This window comes from Lolium perenne, chromosome 7 (genome assembly GCF_019359855.2).
Source record: "Lolium perenne isolate Kyuss_39 chromosome 7, Kyuss_2.0, whole genome shotgun sequence".
In the NCBI taxonomy this organism is placed as follows: domain Eukaryota; kingdom Viridiplantae; phylum Streptophyta; class Magnoliopsida; order Poales; family Poaceae; genus Lolium; species Lolium perenne.
Genome location: NC_067250.2, coordinates 39,590,962 through 39,609,849, shown reverse-complemented (window position 1 = coordinate 39,609,849; position 18,888 = coordinate 39,590,962). Strand labels below are relative to the sequence as shown.

General features: G+C 46.9%; 1 protein-coding gene, 1 long non-coding RNA gene and 1 pseudogene across 2 annotated transcripts; 1 reads left to right on the top strand and 2 right to left on the bottom strand.

Moving 5' to 3' along the window:
* Positions 1-18,888, bottom strand: part of LOC127316113 (uncharacterized) — an 800,711-nt pseudogene that overhangs the window by 569,924 nt on the left and 211,899 nt on the right.
* LOC127313423 (uncharacterized) lies at positions 471-1,971 on the top strand. The gene is made up of 3 exons (XR_007858982.2): positions 471-723; positions 1,524-1,589; positions 1,684-1,971. It is a non-coding gene; the product is annotated as an uncharacterized lncRNA (long non-coding RNA).
* Positions 10,209-12,074, bottom strand: LOC127317765 (triacylglycerol lipase OBL1). The gene is made up of 3 exons (XM_051348363.2): positions 11,667-12,074; positions 11,323-11,550; positions 10,209-11,214 (listed from the first exon to the last, which is right to left on the bottom strand). Exons 1-3 carry the CDS (start codon positions 11,980-11,982, stop codon positions 10,328-10,330), a joined length of 1,431 nt encoding a protein of 476 aa, XP_051204323.1. The 5' UTR covers positions 11,983-12,074; the 3' UTR covers positions 10,209-10,327.

The following is an 18,888-nucleotide window of genomic DNA, read 5'->3' as shown; positions in this document are numbered from 1 at the left end:
GATAAAAGAGTAACAAATCTGAACGTTCTATCAGGCTGCAACAACTAATGGAAGGTTAGAGTCAAAAAATTCAGTAGAAAGGGTGAAAATACTCTCGTCGGGATTGTTGAGAATGGGTATATATTCTGGGTCCTCACCTGGTCAATAAAGAGGGCTAAGCATGTAGTATAGATACAGGTGGGTCAGAACATGTTTATTATTCATCCCCTTATGGTCATGTGGTTCATAGTTTCTGGTAATGTTTGCAGGTCAGCGCATGTTTATTATTCATCCCCTTATGGTCATGTGGTTCATAGTTTCTGGTAATGTTTGCATGGTAACCGTGCACCTCCGTATGCTATCTGCCTGTCTTTATTTGCACTCCCACATTTTTTTTAACTACTGCTTAGATGAATGGCTTTGAGCGTGGTACACACTCCTGTACCATGCTGTCCAATTTTCAAATAAAAAGGCTTTGGATTTAATACAACGTTACGTTTTCATCTGAAAAGGCATCCCTCTTTTGTATTTCATTTTTTAATTATGTATCATTTCATTTAAGAAGTAAGATTGAGGCTACCTTTTTGTAACATGGAGGGCATGATATGCTCAGAAGTTTTTTTTTTTTACCTTTTACTTATATTGGAACCTGACGCAATGTGTCTTTCCCATACATTGCAGGGTAGAAAATAAGAAAGATTCCATGTGGCCTCTCTGGTTTCAGCCGGTAATATTTGATCTGAGGTAATCAGTTCGCGCAGTCCTGGTTTGCGTTAACAAAATTACACAATGCTTTCATGATATTTGTATGAAATTGTAGCAGGGATAGGACACATCAGTATGAAATATTCAATGTGAAAAATGCATGCTAAAACTTGTGAGATTTAAAGCTTGTTATTTGTCGAATGTGAATTCTGCATTTTTCTGAACTCTGATGCCTTTTCATCACATAGGATGAACTAATTTGTTTGGCATATATTTCTTGATGGACAATAGACTCTAACTTGCAGTCCTCCTGTTCTAAAATTTTGCCTAAGTGGATGAGTTGTGATTGGAAGGCATGTATGTTTTTGGCAGTCAGCATTTGTATCCTCATCCTAAGCTTATGGCCTAGATGTGTTTGGAGTTTTTTTTGACATAGTAGTCCATGTTAAGATAGTGTTAATGCTTCTCCACAAATCTGTTTAAATCTCACAAAGTTATAAATCCACGTGGGCGCATGGTAGTTTGGTGAAAATCGTAATCGATGTGGTACAGTCTCGGCCAACTCAGTACTGATATGTTTAAGCCCGAATGAAGCTATTCTACTGAAGGTGATTCCTGAATCTGAATTCTTAGTACGACAATATTGACTGAGAGCACTTAGTTCTGAAAACCGATTATATATACAGTTCTTTCAGTGCTAAGAGAGCAATCAGTTATGAAACTGATTCTATTACACCAGAAGTTGACTGCTCAATTATATATAGAAGAGTTGTCTTATAGAATTCCCTTTCATAGTTTCTAACTCATTCTTATTATTTTGCCTATTATTTTGCCTGTAGTGTTAAGAGAACATTCAGTTGTGAAAACCGATTCTCCTGATTCTAGATGGCATCCATGCTTAACAGGTATACAAAGCTAGGAAATTGATTGAAGAAGAATGAACTTGTAGATACATGCACTGAGGGAGATTTCAAGTTGTCTGACCTAAAGGAATTGCAGGTGTGTGCGGCAGAATGTTGTCTCCACGGCGCCTGGAAGTGTTCCGACGGCGATCGGCGAGCGGGAATGTTGTCACGCTGGATTGCTTCGGCGGCGATCGTGGAGGCTTGAGAGCAGGAGCGCTTCAGCGGCGATCGTGGTTGTTGGTGAGCGGGATCGCTGCGGTGGCGAGCAGGAGTGCTGGCCAGCGGGAGTGCTGCGGCGGCGATTGTGGTTGCTGGCGAGCGGGAGAGCTTCGGCAGGGGGCAGGAGTGCTGCGGCGGCGAGCGGGAGTGCTGCTGCGGCGAGCACGAGCGGTGGCGAGCGGGAGCGCTGCGTGCTAGCGATCGGGACAGTTGGCGTGAGTGGTTTCTTTTTGTTAGACATGGCGTGCGTGGGTTGGTTGTTTGTGGGTGGGGTGTACCGATTGGAAAACACAGTCTGTGCATAGAAATAGGTGTTCCGCTCCATCAAACATGGAGACGATGTGGTGCGTTGGATAAAGTGATCGTACGTCCCAGATTGTCCGGATCAGCCCCTCTGGGGCTTTTCTATACCTAATAATAATATAATAATAATAATAATAATCTATACCTAATAATAAAGGAGCTAAGGTTTCTGCCAAAATTTTCGTCCAACTTTTTATTGGACCATTTTACCCTCCCACCAAATCGCATAATACATGACATTGCCACCGTACCGGTTCGTGTAGTCTTTTCAGAGAACTGCTCTGCCGAGCCCCGACCACCGCCTCCGCGCCCCACCGCCGCCTGGTCCACCCACCCCCGCGCGCACACCACCAACGCCGCCCGCTGCCCACCCGCGCTTCGCCCTGCCAAAGCCCGCACGACCTCGCCCCACCGCTTCCGCCCATCCACGCCCGGCCCAGTCCCCGTACCGCACCGCGCGCTCCATCCGCCGCCCGCACCAGACCGTCAGCATCGCACGCGGACGGCCGGTCCAGGGAACCGAGAGCGGATTCGAAGGTTGACCCGCTGCAGCGCCGCCACAGTTAAAATCGAGCTCAAATGCACTGCCGGAATCAAGATCGGACGAGGAGCAGGGGGAGGAAGAAGAGATGCAAGAGGGGCCAAGGCCCGTCCTACTCCTGTTTTTCTCTTTCCCCTCCCGCACCATCTCTCTCCTGCCAGATAAAAAATCTGGGCCAACAAATTGATACAAATTCACGGAACAGCTCCTTTTGGCTAGCGATTTGTTGCCGCAATTAGTCTGATTGATCTACGATTTGCTTCCTCATAGCTTACAAAGCTGTAGCGAAAAGTCAATTCATGGCGAGGCTGGCGTCTGGACATCGCCGCTCCACTGGAGACGACCCTCCCCAAAGCGGGCGGCTACTAGCGGGAGTCAATAGTTGTCGCCACCGCTATGCCGGAGACGACGCTCCCCGTCGTGGACGATTCCTGAAACAAAGACGAGGAGGGGGAGAACCAGTGTCGCATCTGCCGCCTCCTGGCGAGGTGGGCCGCGATTTGATTTGTCCATGACAACTGCCAATTTCCCCAAGGTTAGATCTAATAATCCATCCCGAAACCTTTGAAATCACTCTGATCATCGAGTACTCCGTCCATCTCCTAGGCGCTGCTAGGTGTTTTTTGCTCTTGATCCACGTGAACACTTTTATTGAGTAGGAGGTTTCTATGTATAGATGAACTCCCATTTTCTCTAACCGGAGTATCTTAAAAATAAATATCCTTTCACTTCATGTTAAACTGTTGTAGCAATTTGGACACTATATTGGTTTATCTATTCTGTTGAAGTTCTTTCCAATTTTCTGCAATTTTGGAACCATTTTTATGCATGCGTTAAAATTCCATGTGAGAACCACATTTTCATGCTTTAACTCGTTGGATTGGTATTCGCAACTTTCTTCAGGGAGAAGTGCTGAACCAAAAAAGGTTTAACGGGATCCTCAGTGCGTATTGTATAAGTTCTTCAAACTAATTCAGTCTGGATAATGTACTGTTTATCACGGCAATTCAGTAGTCATATGCTTCTCAATCCGAATAATACGGAGTGTTCTTAACAGATAAAGAGTATTGGTGATCTAGCCAGGGTTAAATTTTTTCCAGTGGATGGCCTGGTTCAGATATCTCTGTCTATCCCCTTGCATTCATGCTCTTACTGTGGAATAGTGAAATCATTCTCAATTTTGATAAATGTACACATGGAAGGATCTGAATATGTATGCTCTCTGATTTATCCTTACAACTACAAGCTTCAATTTATTTTTGAATGCTCGCATTGGACAGCTGATTATTAACAAGCTTCGTTCGGCATTAAGGTCACTAAATGCCATCATTTTTTCATTTTGTATGTTCTGTTGTCCAATTATTGGATGAGGTATTCAGGTGTGTGTTGTTAAGCCCATGGTTTTACGGTAAATAGGAGAGCAAATTTGCAGAACAAACCTTACAAGGAGAAAAGTTTAGAGCATATTTCTACATTTCAGTAAGATTTAGGTTTTTTTTATTGAAATATGCATATCACCGGGATTTGAAGTGTAGTGATGAAACCAATGTATGACCATTATTTTTCAGTTATGGATAAATATAATTACAGTGATGGAACCTATCTATTAGTTTCACCAGTAGTTAAATGTTATTAGAATCAGACTAACTGGTGAGTAAGCGGCTCAAGGCGTCAATACCTGGTATTTACAAAGTTCACATCTTCTTAAGGGTGACTGCTAAAATTAATGACCAACTCTTACAATTGATGTCCAGAAAACATCAAGAGAGAAAATTTTTCTTCTGTTTGTTTCATATATAGCAGGGTGTAAATGATGAGATCGTTGGCCTACACTTCCTTCTTTTTGTTGCATATTCTTCTTTTTGTTGCATATTCTGATATACAAGAAGGAAGTGTATCTCCACAAAAGTATTTCCCAGAATTTAAAGAATCTATTGGTATACTAGATCGACTCGGCAGCTGCATGAACACGAAGTCCGGAGGGACGTACCTTGACTTTTGAGTTCTTATAGAGTTTTGCCTAGCGGCAAAGCTATTGCGTGCATACTGTCGAGTTAGGTCGGTGTGGTGTTGATTTGATACGGTGATGTTTGTGTCACCACTGTTACAAACTTCTTGCATCTAAAGTGGCCAAAATTAGGTAGATGTGTTTGATCTCATGTTGATGATGAGCAACGTCTCGGTGTGAAGAGGGGTGTGACGGAGATAAAACAACATCCATTCTTTTAGGGCGTGAAATGGGCTCTCATCCGTTGCAGCACGCCTCCTGAGGTACCAAGGCCCGTGGAAGCAGAGCTTCCATGAAGTACATGATGTTAGTAGCCATCGCCAACAACAGCAAGAGGGCGGTAGGCATGAACACGAAGTCTGGAGGGAAGTACCTTGACTTTTGAGTTCTTATAGAGTTGTGCCTAAAGGTAGAGCTATTGATTGCATATGTCAGTGTGGTGTTGTGATTTGATACGGTGTTGTTTGTGTCACCACTGTTACAAACTTCTTGCATCTGAAGTGGCCAAAATTAGGTACATGTGTTTGATCTCATGTCGATGATGATTGCCTTTTTTCAAAGATGCTTGTTAGCGTCACCTGTGCATTTATCATCATTGGAGTTACAATGTTATTTTGTCATTGCGTTTCGTATTATCATGCTATAGTATATTATGATATTCCTTATTTGTTTTAAATTTTTATGGTGAGTTGAAAATTATATGCGTATTGAGAAATGAAATTCGAGGACCCGTTGCAACGCACCTAATAATAAAGGAAGTAAGGTTTCTGCCAAAATTTTCGTCCAACTTTATTTTGGACAGATTTACCCTCCCACTAAACCGCATAATACACACATTTGCCACCGAACCGTTTTGTTCGTCTCTTATCCTCTCCGACCTGCCGCCGCCCATCGGGACCCCTCCGTATCGCATCGTATCGTAAAAGGACTCATCGAGTTGCCATCAGGTATTAGCCCATCACCTACTATAAATACACGGGTAGGCTATGGTGTTCGACAGAAGCAGATTGGATCGCGAGGTAGTTTCGTCTCCAGGTTGCAAAAGACGAAGAAACAGACTAGACCGCGCGCATGTCAAAGTGTATCGAGAGCAAATTCCATCAACAGAAAAGAAGAAGGGATTAAGGACAAGAAATTCATCGGAGGATTAAGGACAGGAAATTCAGAGGCCGCCATGTTTGTTGTTGTCATAAAAATCAGCACGGGGAGCGGCCGGACACACGTCGTTCCTCCGATCGATCGATCTATTCCTAAAACCCGAATCCATTGATATGGACTCTGTTCCCGACGGCCATGGCGTGATCGATATACTCCGTTGCCCGTTGATGAAGAGGAAGGCACTCATATACGAGAGTACGAGACGAGTTCCCCGACCGATCTCTAGGCAGGGGACATCGTCTGGTACAACACCTGCTATGCATATACGCGCCCGGCCGGCGCCGCCGCAGATGCCAGGACGGGGAGGAGGTCCGACTGGCGCACGACGTGGCAGTCAGGGCAGGGTCCGCGGAGCACACGAGTACGTCTTGCCCACGCTGATCGACATGTACTGCACTCGATCCCGAGTTCCCGACTATCATGTTCCCGGCGCAACCATCAGCTGAGCACGGCGACGAAGTTTGCGCCCTCCCGCGTCCAACAGATCGAGAGGAGATCGACATGTACTGCACTCGATCCCGACTGTCATGTTCCGGCGCAACCATCAGCTGAGCACGGCGACGAAGTTTGCGCCCTCCCGCGTCCAAGAGATCGAGAGGATATCGACATGTACTGCACTCAATCCCGACTATCATGTTCCCGGCGCAACCATCAGCTGAGCACGGACGAAGTTTGCGCTCTCCCGCGTCCAAGAGATCGAGAGGAGACGAAGAGCCATCCTCGGATCGATAACGAGTACATTGGTGTCACCGGTGAAGGGAGAAGGCACGATCTGGAAGGACAACGGCGGAGGGATTGGGCACTCCATTGGAAAACGTACCAGGGCATTGGTGCTTGAGTCAGTGAACTGTAAAACAAGATAGATGTGGGTGATGCTGAGTTACGTGGTGCAGATTATGCCATTGACATAGCCGCCGTAGTTGCAGGACGATGCTGCAGCCGGCGCCGATCATCACAAGAGTGGATGCCGCAACTCGATGACGCCCATTGACTAATGAGTGAATATGAGGCGATCAGGCATGTCTTTCGTTGATACAAAGCCAGCTAGAGCATGCAAAATACAGAGAAAAGCTCCAGCTAGGGGACAAATTCTTTAATAAGTACACAACTTGATTTTTTTAGCACACCCTTGCAGCACTGAATTAAGGATCTGGAAAGCAGTTGTTTGTTAAGGTATTCATGTTTGTTCATATCTCTATAATACTTTACCTATTTTGACTCCTATATTACGAACAATATAATATGTATTTTTTTATCTTTGCAAATAATATAAATAATGATCCAACAAGTAATTTTTTATTTCAAAATTTCCAACTTATTGATGCTCTCATATTGTCGTTGTAGCTCTACTCCGCTCTTTGCATAACCGTGCAATATTAGTTGGGAAGAAAACTGAATGCACAAAGCACCAAGCAGATATGGTTAATTTTGAAATCTTAGTCTAGCTGAAAAGCATTTTGAAATAAGGAATTTTAATCACATGAGTTGACCCGTAGCAACGCACGGGTTTTGTCCTAGTAACTAATAATAAAGGGAGGATTGTTTCCTTGGTCCAACACTTTTTTGGACCGATTTGCTCTTCCACCAAATCACATACAACGCACTATTAAAAGGAAAAAGTGTTTCCGTAGTTCGGTCTGTTTCGTTTGGTCCGTTTTTTTTTTCCTTTGGATCGACCGCTGAAAAGGTTCGTTGTTCCTTCGATCTCTAAACGGAAGAGTTTCCTAATTCAATCTGTATACATCTCGATCCCAATCAGAAATCTAACTGTAGCACGGGAAACAAAAGTAATCGCGCACATAAAAGCACATCCTTCCGAGCGATTCCGCGACACTACAACCCAATCGTGTCGCGTGCTTTTTCCGCCACCGCCAGCGATACCCTGCTCAACAACAGGACACCAGAGGCGGACGCGATGGCCGGTGCTTCTCTCTGATCGCACGCGGCCTTTACAACTCAAATCCGCCAATATCCATCGGGCTCCTCCACGGAAAGCTCTCCTAGCTCAGGAACGATCTCACGGCTTTCGTTTCCCCGTGCAGGTGTGCAGCTCTCCTCCTAGCTGGATCGACCTGATGGCTTCCTGTTGGTCTTCGTCACCCCGGGCAATTCTCCTCCTAGCGCTGGATCGAGGATGCAAGCCACACGTTGATCCTCCAGACGCGTGGTCGGCTGGTCTTAACAGTGGATGAGCGGAAGCCGAGCGGCGTGGCTCGAGTGCTTCAGGGGGAGCACAGGGCGCGAGAGTGGATGTCGGCCGGAGCACCATGCAAGGAGGTGGGTCGAGGTAAGCACAGCAGGCCGGCGCGGGATTAGGACGTGCGCGAGCAGAGGGTTGGAGATCAGCTCGGTGCGGGCGTCGAGCACGCATGACGGCATGAGGAACGGCCGTCGGCAGGGAGGCCCGTGTGGCTAAGACGGGAGGGAGCAGCTCTGCTAGCGGGAGGAGAAGGGAGCAGCACATGCTGCCAGAACATGCCACGTACAAAGTCGACGTGAGTTTTACCTTCTGCACGATGGCATGGCATGGTTTCTTTAAGTAGAATCTGTAACTTTGCTACTACTACTTTGCTTAACGTGCGACATTCAGGAAGAAAGAAACACCACCAAGGTTTTTTCCATCGTTGGATTTAGGACAAAACTAATGCAAATGCACTACAACAGGACAAAAGGGGTTCAAGCTGTACAAAAATTCAGTGTAAAGCAAGGCATTGATCCTTGCGTGAACAAAAGAAAGAGAGATGGTAGGGTCTATAGTAGATTCAACTAATATGGAAATCAAAGGCAGCAGGGACAGGACAGAATGCTGCATCAAGGCATCATGCCAATACTGAAGAGATAAAGGCAGGAGCGTTCATGCTTCTACCACAATAAAACTACTACCAAAAAAATTAACACACACTTAAAGCGGTCCGTTCCCGTGAAGCAGTGGCACAACCACCTAGACAAGGCGGTAAAGCAAGAACATGAACAATTTCTCGGAGCATGCAGGGGCATGATAATGGTGGCCAGGAAAGCAACATAAACGAGCTCAGGTTGCACATACCGGTGCAATGCAGGTGCCGATGCGGTCACCAGATCGACAAACTAACCAAAGTTATCGATGTAACCATCAGATTGTACAAGGAGCTCCAAAATGAGAGGAAAACCTACCCATGTAAAAGCTCAATGACAATATTGATCATAGTCAGCGAGGCGAGCTCCGACATCACGGATGGAAAGAAGGGGGTCAACTAAAGCGAGCAGTGAACGGAGGAAACGGCCGTGGTGCTCATCGGATGTTGAAGGAGTCATCGGTGAGGGTGGCGGACCGCCAGAGATGAGGACGAGAAGGCAAGTGCGCGTGGCGTTCGTGTGGAGGTGCTCCAGGTTGAGGTTGGAACCGTCGATGCCGACCGAACCGGGACGCGGTTGCAATGTTGAACGTATTTTGCTCGTCCGCGGCAACGCGCGTGCATTGTCCTAGTATTAGTAATAAATAAAATAGTAGAGATAGAGATGGAGGAATCTTTGTGGGTCCCATCGAAAACTTCATGAGAGCTAATAGGAAACATGTGCATCCAAGGGAACATATAATAATCCTGGTAAGAGCATCGCCACGGGCACGTTCTAAAAAAGCGCCGACAATGCATTAAAGGCTATGTCGGCATCCGCTCCACAATTTGGGGAGAGGTTGCACACGGGCGACGACCTCGATAAGAAACCCACTATTTTTTTGAACAAACAAATGTAAACAAACAACTAAATTTCATTCAATTTAGAATTATTTACAAAAGTTTGAATGAAATTTGAACTAAACTAAAATAAAACCTAATTTAGTAGCCGTCGGTTGGGACGCGCGATGGGTGTGCCTCATCGTCGTTCTTGTCCTTCTCCTTCGCCGTCGCCAGCCGCGCCCACGTCTCCCCCTTGCTTCACGCATCTAGCGGTGCAGTATCGCCATAGGCGTGAGCTTCTCGGCGACGCTGGGCTTTCAGCACCATCCGCCACTGGCGAGATTTCTCGTTCTGGGTGAGCCTTGCTTCCTCGTGTGCAGCCGCCTTGGCCTGGCGCTGAGCGTTGAGCTCAAGCAACCTCTTTCGCTCGGCGACCCGCCTCCTCTGTGGCCACCTGCTCGCGTGAGATCTGGCCGACTACCTATGGGACGCCAGTGCGGTCCAAAAACAGCACCAAACCCCAAAAGGCTGTCGAGATCGCTATGGAGCGCGCCCGGTGAAGATACTCTAAGAGATCTTGAAAAACAATGGACTAGGATATAGAGACATACCTAATTAAGTCGCAGGCCTGTTCAAACATTACTGGTTGTCGGAGGTATCGAAATATCGAATCCCTTGGTAGTCCGGTAACTCGTGTGGTATTGCTAGTCATTGTGGGCTTGTGGCCGATCATCGGAGAAATTGATGCTTCCTCTTTTCCGGGCAAAATTGTAGAGCTGATGGATTTTACAAGGGCTGAAAGCTAAAACCCGGAGAAGCAACAAATTAATGGCTACGCCCTCTAAAGAACAAATCAATGGTCACGGAGAAGCAGGTCGAGCGACGCGGCCCCGAGCCTGGTAGCGTTCACGTAGTCCTGCGGCGAGTGCGGCGGCAGGCCGGGGATCAGCAGCCCCAGCGCCCGGGAGATCCTCATCACCCACCCCTCCACGTACTCCGACCCTGCAACCTGCCCGATCACGAGCCCCCTCACGAGCTCCCACGCCGCGTTCGCGTACTTGGGCACCAGGAACGCCGGCGAGAAGTAGTTCTTGTTCGGCTCTTCCTTCATGCCCTGCGCCCTGTACAACGCGTCCACGTAGACGCACTGCCCGAAGTGCTTGAACAGGTGCGCGCCGCCGTCGTACGGCACCCGCGGCACCACGTCGTTGGAGTACACGAACCGGAAGTACCTCCTCCTCGCCCCCGGCGTGTCCAGGAGCCGCTCCACGAACTCCCCGAACCGCTGGTCCCCGACGCGGGGCTGCCCGTACGTGTACACGCCGTGAAGCCTGGCCAGCAGGTCGTCGCTCTCGTCTTGCTGGCCTGGCAGGGCGAGGATGGCCGGGAACAGCACCGCCAGCGCGCCGCCGAGGCTGTGGCCCGTGACCAGGAACTTGGCACGCGGGTTGGCCCCCAGGACCTTCTTGAGCGCGTCTCGGATGGCGTAGTAGGCGAACGGCCGCTCCTTGCTCGCGTCGATCTTCGCCGGCCAGCCCTTCGGCTGCAGCCCGAGCGCCTTCATGAAGCCGCCGTGTGCCCTGCCCACCTCCGGGATCTCGTACCAGGAGAGGTCCACGTCCGTGCTCCAGTCATCCGCGTCGAATGGCGACGTGCCGCGGAACGCCACCACGACCAGGTTGGCGTCCACCGCCTTGTCAGCGAGCATGAAGGCTTGGGTCGTGTGTCCGCCTCGGAATTCTGCCGGGAAACGAAGAACACATCTTCTTAGTTGCTCATTAAGAAAATGGGCATCACATGTCATGCGTTTACTTTTGAGATGCATCCACATTTCCTGGACCTACGTACCATTATAGCAGTTGAAGAACTCGAGAAATTTCATCTGCCAATGGTTTTCGACCACGGTCTTGATGACGACCTCGTTCTCGTAGGCAATTTTGGAGGCCATGATGCCGAGCGCAGCGTGGTAGTTGCTATGCTCTGGCTTGATCTTCTCGTCCAGCTCGATTCTCGTGTCCAGAAGCCCGATGAGCGATCGGTAGTTGGGAGATTCTCTGTCTGGAATTCGTACTTTGCCTGCAAAATACGTTCAGCAGCTAGTATGAGATAATTTGGCCATTTCAGTGTTGTTCTTACTGAAGAATCTTTTGAAAATTTGACCATACGACATAATGCTAAATCTCATCAGTTACCTTCCATGGCGTTCCTGATAAGCTTGAGCACCCCGCCGCCGTTGACCGTGAAGAAGTTCATCCAGTACTCGACGGCCTCCCCGAGCTTGGCCAAAGGCGTCTTCACCCACAGCAGCAGCATCTGCGCCACGACGGAGACGAAGATGACCCACCTGTTCGACTTCGACGGCCGATCTTCGGTCGTGCCAGGGGGACATTTGACAACGTCGTTCTCGGTGATGTCGCTGCAGCACAGAAGGTGGAGGAGGCTGCGGACGCCGCCCTTGTGCGGCTTCAGCTCCATGAAGTCGCAGAAGTATTCATCCCGGCCGTCCATTGCCGGTCAACTGTTCGATGTCACAAGAGAGCACGCTTAGAGCTTAGCGATGAACCAGAGCTAGCTAGCTACCACAAGGTGTGTGTATGTTCTGCAGGCATGAAGGGAGCAATTTTATAGGAGGATTGATTAGAAGATAGAGGCGCGCGCGTGCTAATGCCAATGTCATTAGTAAACGCGCATGTATTGGTCGTCGTTAGCAAACTAGGAATTAGATGATGGTGACTAGGTCATTAGGTGGTAAAGGTATACTACCAAGTAAAAACTACTTTTGTGTGCTACCGTGTGTTAATTAAGGACAAGATCAATGGTTGAACCTTTCAACACGTGCGTTCAAATTCGTGTTCGTCGCACGCAAATGGCTCATCTCTTCTGCGGTTTTCCGGGCTGTGCACAGATTTTCTGTTTGCATTACGGCATCGATTTAGCTACTGAGGTTTCTCTGATTGTCGTGCGAAGTTTTCTTGTTGACACTGTACTTCAACTCCCAAAACTACTTAGTCTATTCAAAACTACGTGATTTTGAATGAGACATCTTCCTGGAAACACATAACTACTTAAAGTGGAAATCAGCTTGAACAAGTCACCATCTAAAGCACGGTTGGGACTATTCTTGCGATCGTATTGGTTGTATACTGACGAATGAGTGCTGCCATGAGTAATAGGTTTTGGTTGGTTGATGCAATCGTAGGTAGCTATCTGCTGGACTCTTCATTTTCAATGTTGTTCTTGTAAAATGCAGTACAATATCTATTAATTTTGCCTGGAGGGAGTACATGATCAGGAGCCCCTCAGATAGTTCGCCAAATAAAAAAAAAGTGGAACTTAGTATTTTATTTGTCATTTCCATGGAAATGAAATGGGGGCAGGGACCTCTTTACTCCGATCCATCTTTTGGAATAATCCAATGAACTACTTCGTGAGTATAATACAAAGCTCTGAGATCTTGTTTTAATTTTAAAACTAACTTAGACATGCACCACCAAAGGAAAATATGATAATATCAATATAACATCAAGCACACGGGCCTCTGCAACAACACACTATAAGTATAGTCAAAATATCAAGAATGCACACAACCAAATTGTTAAAAGAACCTAAAAGTCATGATGAAGCAATTAAAGGACTGCAAGAACATACATCGATATCAACACCACCATTGGCTACACATGGACAACATGAAAGTTCTACAAAACGACCCCTCTAGGAAGGATACGACACACTAGCGTCGTTGTCTTTAAATCCAACAATAGAGGCCAGTTCATGGGTTTTCATCCTAGAGAGGAAGTCCGTGCAATCTGCAAGCAAAGGTTTCAACAAGGAAACAACGAGCATACATCATCATTTCTATGTACAAGCATTGTACATAGGTCAGACCTAGGATTTTCACCCTGGAGATCGAGACCAGATTACTCCTAGAACACCACTAGGTGAAGTACACAATGTGTTCCTAGAACACCACCAGGTGAAGTACACAATGTGTTGCTACCCCAGCTTGATGAGACAACATATATAACCGTACCTCACAGTCTTGACATGCGGACATGAAGCAAACACTGTTACGCCTACATACGTGTTTCATTGGACATGTCAGTCTACCTACTTGGATTGCCAAATTTTGGAAGTGTTTGTCGTGCTGATCTGGGATGACATGGTCATGTTACGATTCTCCAATCACCGAAATCTAGGGACATCCACTCCGCCCATAACACACGTACATGGAGATAATTGGTCTTGTTCACATTCCTGACATGGCGATCACCAAGTAACCAGAACATGCACCCAAGAGATAGGTTGTCAAGCTGCGACAAGAGAACCCACACGTTGCAAGTTGATGGATCGATAAGGTCAAAACCTTCAATGGAAATCCTTGACCATGCAAAGTCCCAGGAAGAATCCACCGTGACGCCAGTCCGAACAAAGCGAGACCCATAATCTGAAAATGAAATGAAGAAGAACAACGATTCCACGCTGACTTGGCGCACATGCACCGTGATATGGCATGAGGAAACATTGTGTTATTGTCGAAAGTGTGGTACTCCTGCATTTTATCCTAGTTTCATTATGTCTCTCCTACATATTCACATTAAAATTACCCAACAAAAAGAAAGACATGTGTATCTAATGGTTTGATGTTATTATTATAGTGGTGTTTGTGTTGCTGTTGTTATAAAGACAGGAACAATATAGCGGATTTTTTTTTTCCTTTTTAGCTTCTTTTTTCGGATGTTGCGGAGTCTGAGTGTAATTAATTTTCATGATATTAACATATTTCATTTATTAAAAATTTCTAATGGTCAGGTTTCTACCAGGCCAGCAAAGTCTTGTGTGATTTAATCAACATTGCCCATGGTCAAAATCTATACATGCAACCTCGTCCCATTTGGGCGATAATACTGTAGTAAAAAGGACGTATTTGGTCAAAAGCAAGCCCGGTGATGGTGATCGCGTATCGGTGGCCCCTACGGCACGCATCCTCGTCGATCTTGTTTTCCACTTGTCCTAGCCATTTCAAAAGTATTCCCAACCTGTGTACAATCTCGATCGCAGCCAGGTCAGCCGAGTGCATGGGCCGTTCCGAGCAGTTTCCTCAGTTTGATTCTTCCCAAGTGGATACTGGACACATCGTACAAGACGCAATCCTAGCAATTTTTGGGCCTTTGCATTACGATTTGTATATTGAGAAATGAACGCGCATGTTACCCACACGCAACTCGTGTTCTACCCCCGTTCGCTTTGTATAATTGTACATGTTTGAATCGGTTGGTGACTATGGAAGGACAAGGAACTCAGGCTAGGTAGCTATAGTGTGAGTGTCGGTCGATCATATATGGCCAAGAGGGTTAGGGCACTAATGCGCGTGGCAGTGTTTGGTCAGAGCAAAACTCTAACAGCTCACTCGACCCTCCCAGTATATATGGAAATCAAAAAGATCCCCAGCAGCCGGTAAACGCCAAAGTGACATGTTTTATATACATGCCACATTGCCACTGACATTGGTTATTCGTTTGTTGCGACGTGTAGCATGTGCACCGGCGAAATTTGGTGCTAAAATATGAACTCTGCAGAAGAATACAAATTTCGTACTTATATGTTAATGCATGGAATATTATTCACAGCTCACTAAATATTGTTGTATTTCTTTTTATGACACAGAAGAGCATATTTTTGCACAAGACGTATGCAAGCTAACATATCATATTCAGCATGAACATCCGTGAACCCTTTTTCAAAAAAATAAATTTTGATTCAATATTAGTAGGAAATGCGAAGGAGGAATAATTCAGGTTCTATGCCAATCTGCGCGTGCTCAAATCCGCGCCCAATAAGAACTAGCCCCTCTATCTGGCCGGTCATCTATCCAAAGGGGCTCCCATTCTAGTGCTTGGACATCTATCTGGTAAACTAGCCACTTGTAGTGGTGCTTCGTTAATTGTGATGTAACATGTATACTTGCACATATTTTTTTCTGCTAAAATATGAAAACATACGCCATGCAAAAGAACACAAATTTTGTATGTGTGAACAGAATATTACATGTTCGCCCTCAGTTTGTAAGAATTTGTATCAGTTGTTGTACCATACATATGATCGTATTTTTGCAAGCTATATTTTAAGGTGGATAGTCCTGAATTTTTTCCCAGAAAAGATGTACTGTAAGAAATTTTGTAGGTTCTGTGTCCTCTATATGTGCAAAATCCGCACTAAATATTAGCCCCTCTATATGGCCAACTATCCAAGGGGGCTCCCAATTCACTACTTGGACCTTTATCATTGTGGGGTGGCCCGGGGCTCCCTATTTGTAACCTAAATTTGCTTGTTGTTCTGCCCATTCATAGGGCAAGCATGCACGTGCTTAGATCTTCTTTACACTTTCTCAATCGGTTCATGTAAGAGTTATAACCTGGAAGTACTTTTTTAATAAACAAGACTATGATATATATGATTTTTAAATTATCTGAAAACTTTTCATGTGAGACTATACCCACCACACAACTCTAAATGAGCCATCATGCCTCTACTAATGGATCAGGGTATTACACTCAGAGCATGTCTAACAAGCCCCCTATTTTTCTGCTCCGTAAAACGCGAGTAGAGGGGCCTGTATCAAAAAAAATGCTCACGCAAGAACCATTCCGTCTAACAGATCCCGTATTTCACCCCATATTTTTGAAAATTGCAAACCCCGAGAAAATTCTTCGATAGTTCATCACGTGCATACATAGATAATAGATAGGGATTTTACAAAATTGCGCGATCCTAATGGATCGCGACTTCTACGAACCGATCTACTCGTCGACGATGACGAATGGCGCATTGGCGGCGGCCTCCCGCGCCTCCATCTCCTTCACGGCGGCGATGGCCTGCGCCGCCTCGTCTTCCTCTGCCCGAGCAGCTTCGGCGGCATCCTTCATGGATGCGGCCACCGCCTGCAAGTAGAGGGGGTCCCTCCTCCGCCTCCTCTTCCTCCTCGCCGGCTGACGGCGCTCCTCCGCCGCTGGTGCTCCCAATCCGCGCCTCCCATGCCGCCTTCGACCAGCGCTGCTGCTCCCAATCCGCACGCCATCTGTCGAACTCGACGCCGCTCATCGGCTTGAGCGGCGGATCGGCCTTGTAGTAGCGCCCTCCGCGAACTCGTGGAGCTTCGGCAGCACGTAGAGGGTGCTGGCGTACCTGCACGCCGCATGCCGACTCCCAGCGGCGGAGAGCTTGCACTGGCGCCGCCACGCCTCCTCGAGCGTGTCCGACGAGCGAGATCGCTTTGATCCGGAGGTGGGCAACTCGCTACTACTCCTTTGTGCGGACATGGCCGGCGGCGGTGCTAATCCTGCGGCGTGCGGCGCGGAATTTCTCGCCGGAGTGTGTGTGGGTAGGCGGCGGCGCACGGCGGAGGTAGGGTTGCGAGTGGGGGTCCAACCCCTCACTCGCACCTACATCCCGTATTTGTAGGGGGTGGAGGTGTGGGTTTAACGGGCCCCATATTCCGCCAATACGGACCGGCCCGAATACGGGCCTGCTAGACGGCCCAAATTGGCCTCACCCCGTATACCGCCGGAACTTTACGGGGTGGGGGCGTTTTGAGGGGCCTGCTAGACATGCTCTCACAAGTCACACACTTTTGAAGACTAGCGCCCTTAGCATCACACCGCTAGCGAGAAGATGTCTAGGATCTCCGTGTACATGTCTTGCGTCGTGTGTCCTTCATCTGCATGCACACACGCGCGCAGACACATGTGTCCCATGCATCACATGTTTAGTATGAATACCGTTTGTATAATTTCGCAAAAAAGAATAACATTTGTATCACTTTGGCCTAAACTCGCTTAATGCCCTACCCCACCCATTGGGCGGGACCAGTTGTACATAGCACCTCTCTTACACTTTCGTACTCCCTCCACGTAAAAGGGTGAACTATAAAATGATATATGTTTGTGTTGGAGATATGCCTAAGAGGTAATATTAAAAGCGTTTATTGTTATATCTTATTGTTCATGATAAATGTTTATATCCCATGCTATAATTGTATTAACCGAAAATATTAATACTTGTGTGTTTTGTAAACATAAAGGAGTCCCTAGTAAGCCTCTTGTTAAACTAGCTTGTTGATTAATAGATGATCATAATTTCATGATCATGAATATTGTATGTTATTAATAACAAGGTCATATCATTAGGTGAATGATGTGATGGACATACCCCATAGTAAGCGTAGCATATGATCAAGTCATTTAGTTCTTTGTGCTTCAAGCAACTTAATCCTTAGACCATGAGATCATGTTAATCACCTACACCGGATGCTTTGATGACACCAAACACTACTGCGTAAATGAGTTGTTATAAAGGTGGCATTAAGTGTTCAGAAAGTATAGGGTTGAGGCACGTGAATCAATAGTGGGATTTGTCCATCCTAATGACGGATAGATATACTCTGGGCCCTCTCGGTGGAATGACATCCAATTAGCGTGCAAGCATGTGACTGGTTCACAAGAGATATCATATCACGGTACGAGTAAAGGGTACTTATCGGTAACGAGGTTGAACTAGGTATGTAGATACCGACGATCAAACTTCGGATAAGTAAAATATCGCGAGACAATGGGAATTGTTATTTTATGTAAATGGTTCTTTCGATCACGAAGTCAACGTTGAAAATGTGGGAGCTATTATGGATATCCAGTTCCCACTATTAGTTATTGATCGGAGAAGAGTCTCGATCATGTTCGCATAGTTCTCGAACCGTAGGGTGACACCCTTAAGGTTTGATGTCGTTTTAAGTAGATATGGAATATGGAATGGAGTTCGAATGTTGTTCGGAATCTCGGATAGGATCCAGGACATCACGAGGAGTTCCGGAATGGTCCGAAGAATAAGATTCATATATGGGAAGTCACATTCCAAGTTTGGGAGTGGCCCGGTGAATTTATGGAAGGATGTAGAAGTTTCTAGAATCATCCGAAATAAATCACTATGGAAGGAGGAGTTCAGGAGGGACTCCAACAACCCTAGCCAACCCACCAAGTGGGAAGGTGGAGTCCATGGTTGACTCCACCTAGTTGGCCGGCCAAGAAAGAAGGAAAGGGAGAAATCCCTTTCCCTCTAGGTTTCTAAATTTGGTAAGTTTGGAGTTGGACTTCAAAGTGGTTTTGGGGAAAACCCTAGGGGGTTTCCACCTATTTAAAGGGGAGGAGAGGGGAGGGGCTGGACACACAAGTTGGCCGCACCACCAAGGGGCTCCCAGGCCGGCGCCCCAAGCCCCCTCTCTCCCAAACCCTAGCTACTCCCTCCTCCTATTTCTCCGCAGTGCTTACGGTGAAGCCCTGCCGGAGATCTCCACCACCACCGTCACCACGTCGTCGTGCTGGCGGGATTCCGAGGAGGATCTACTACATCCACTGCCCGATAGAA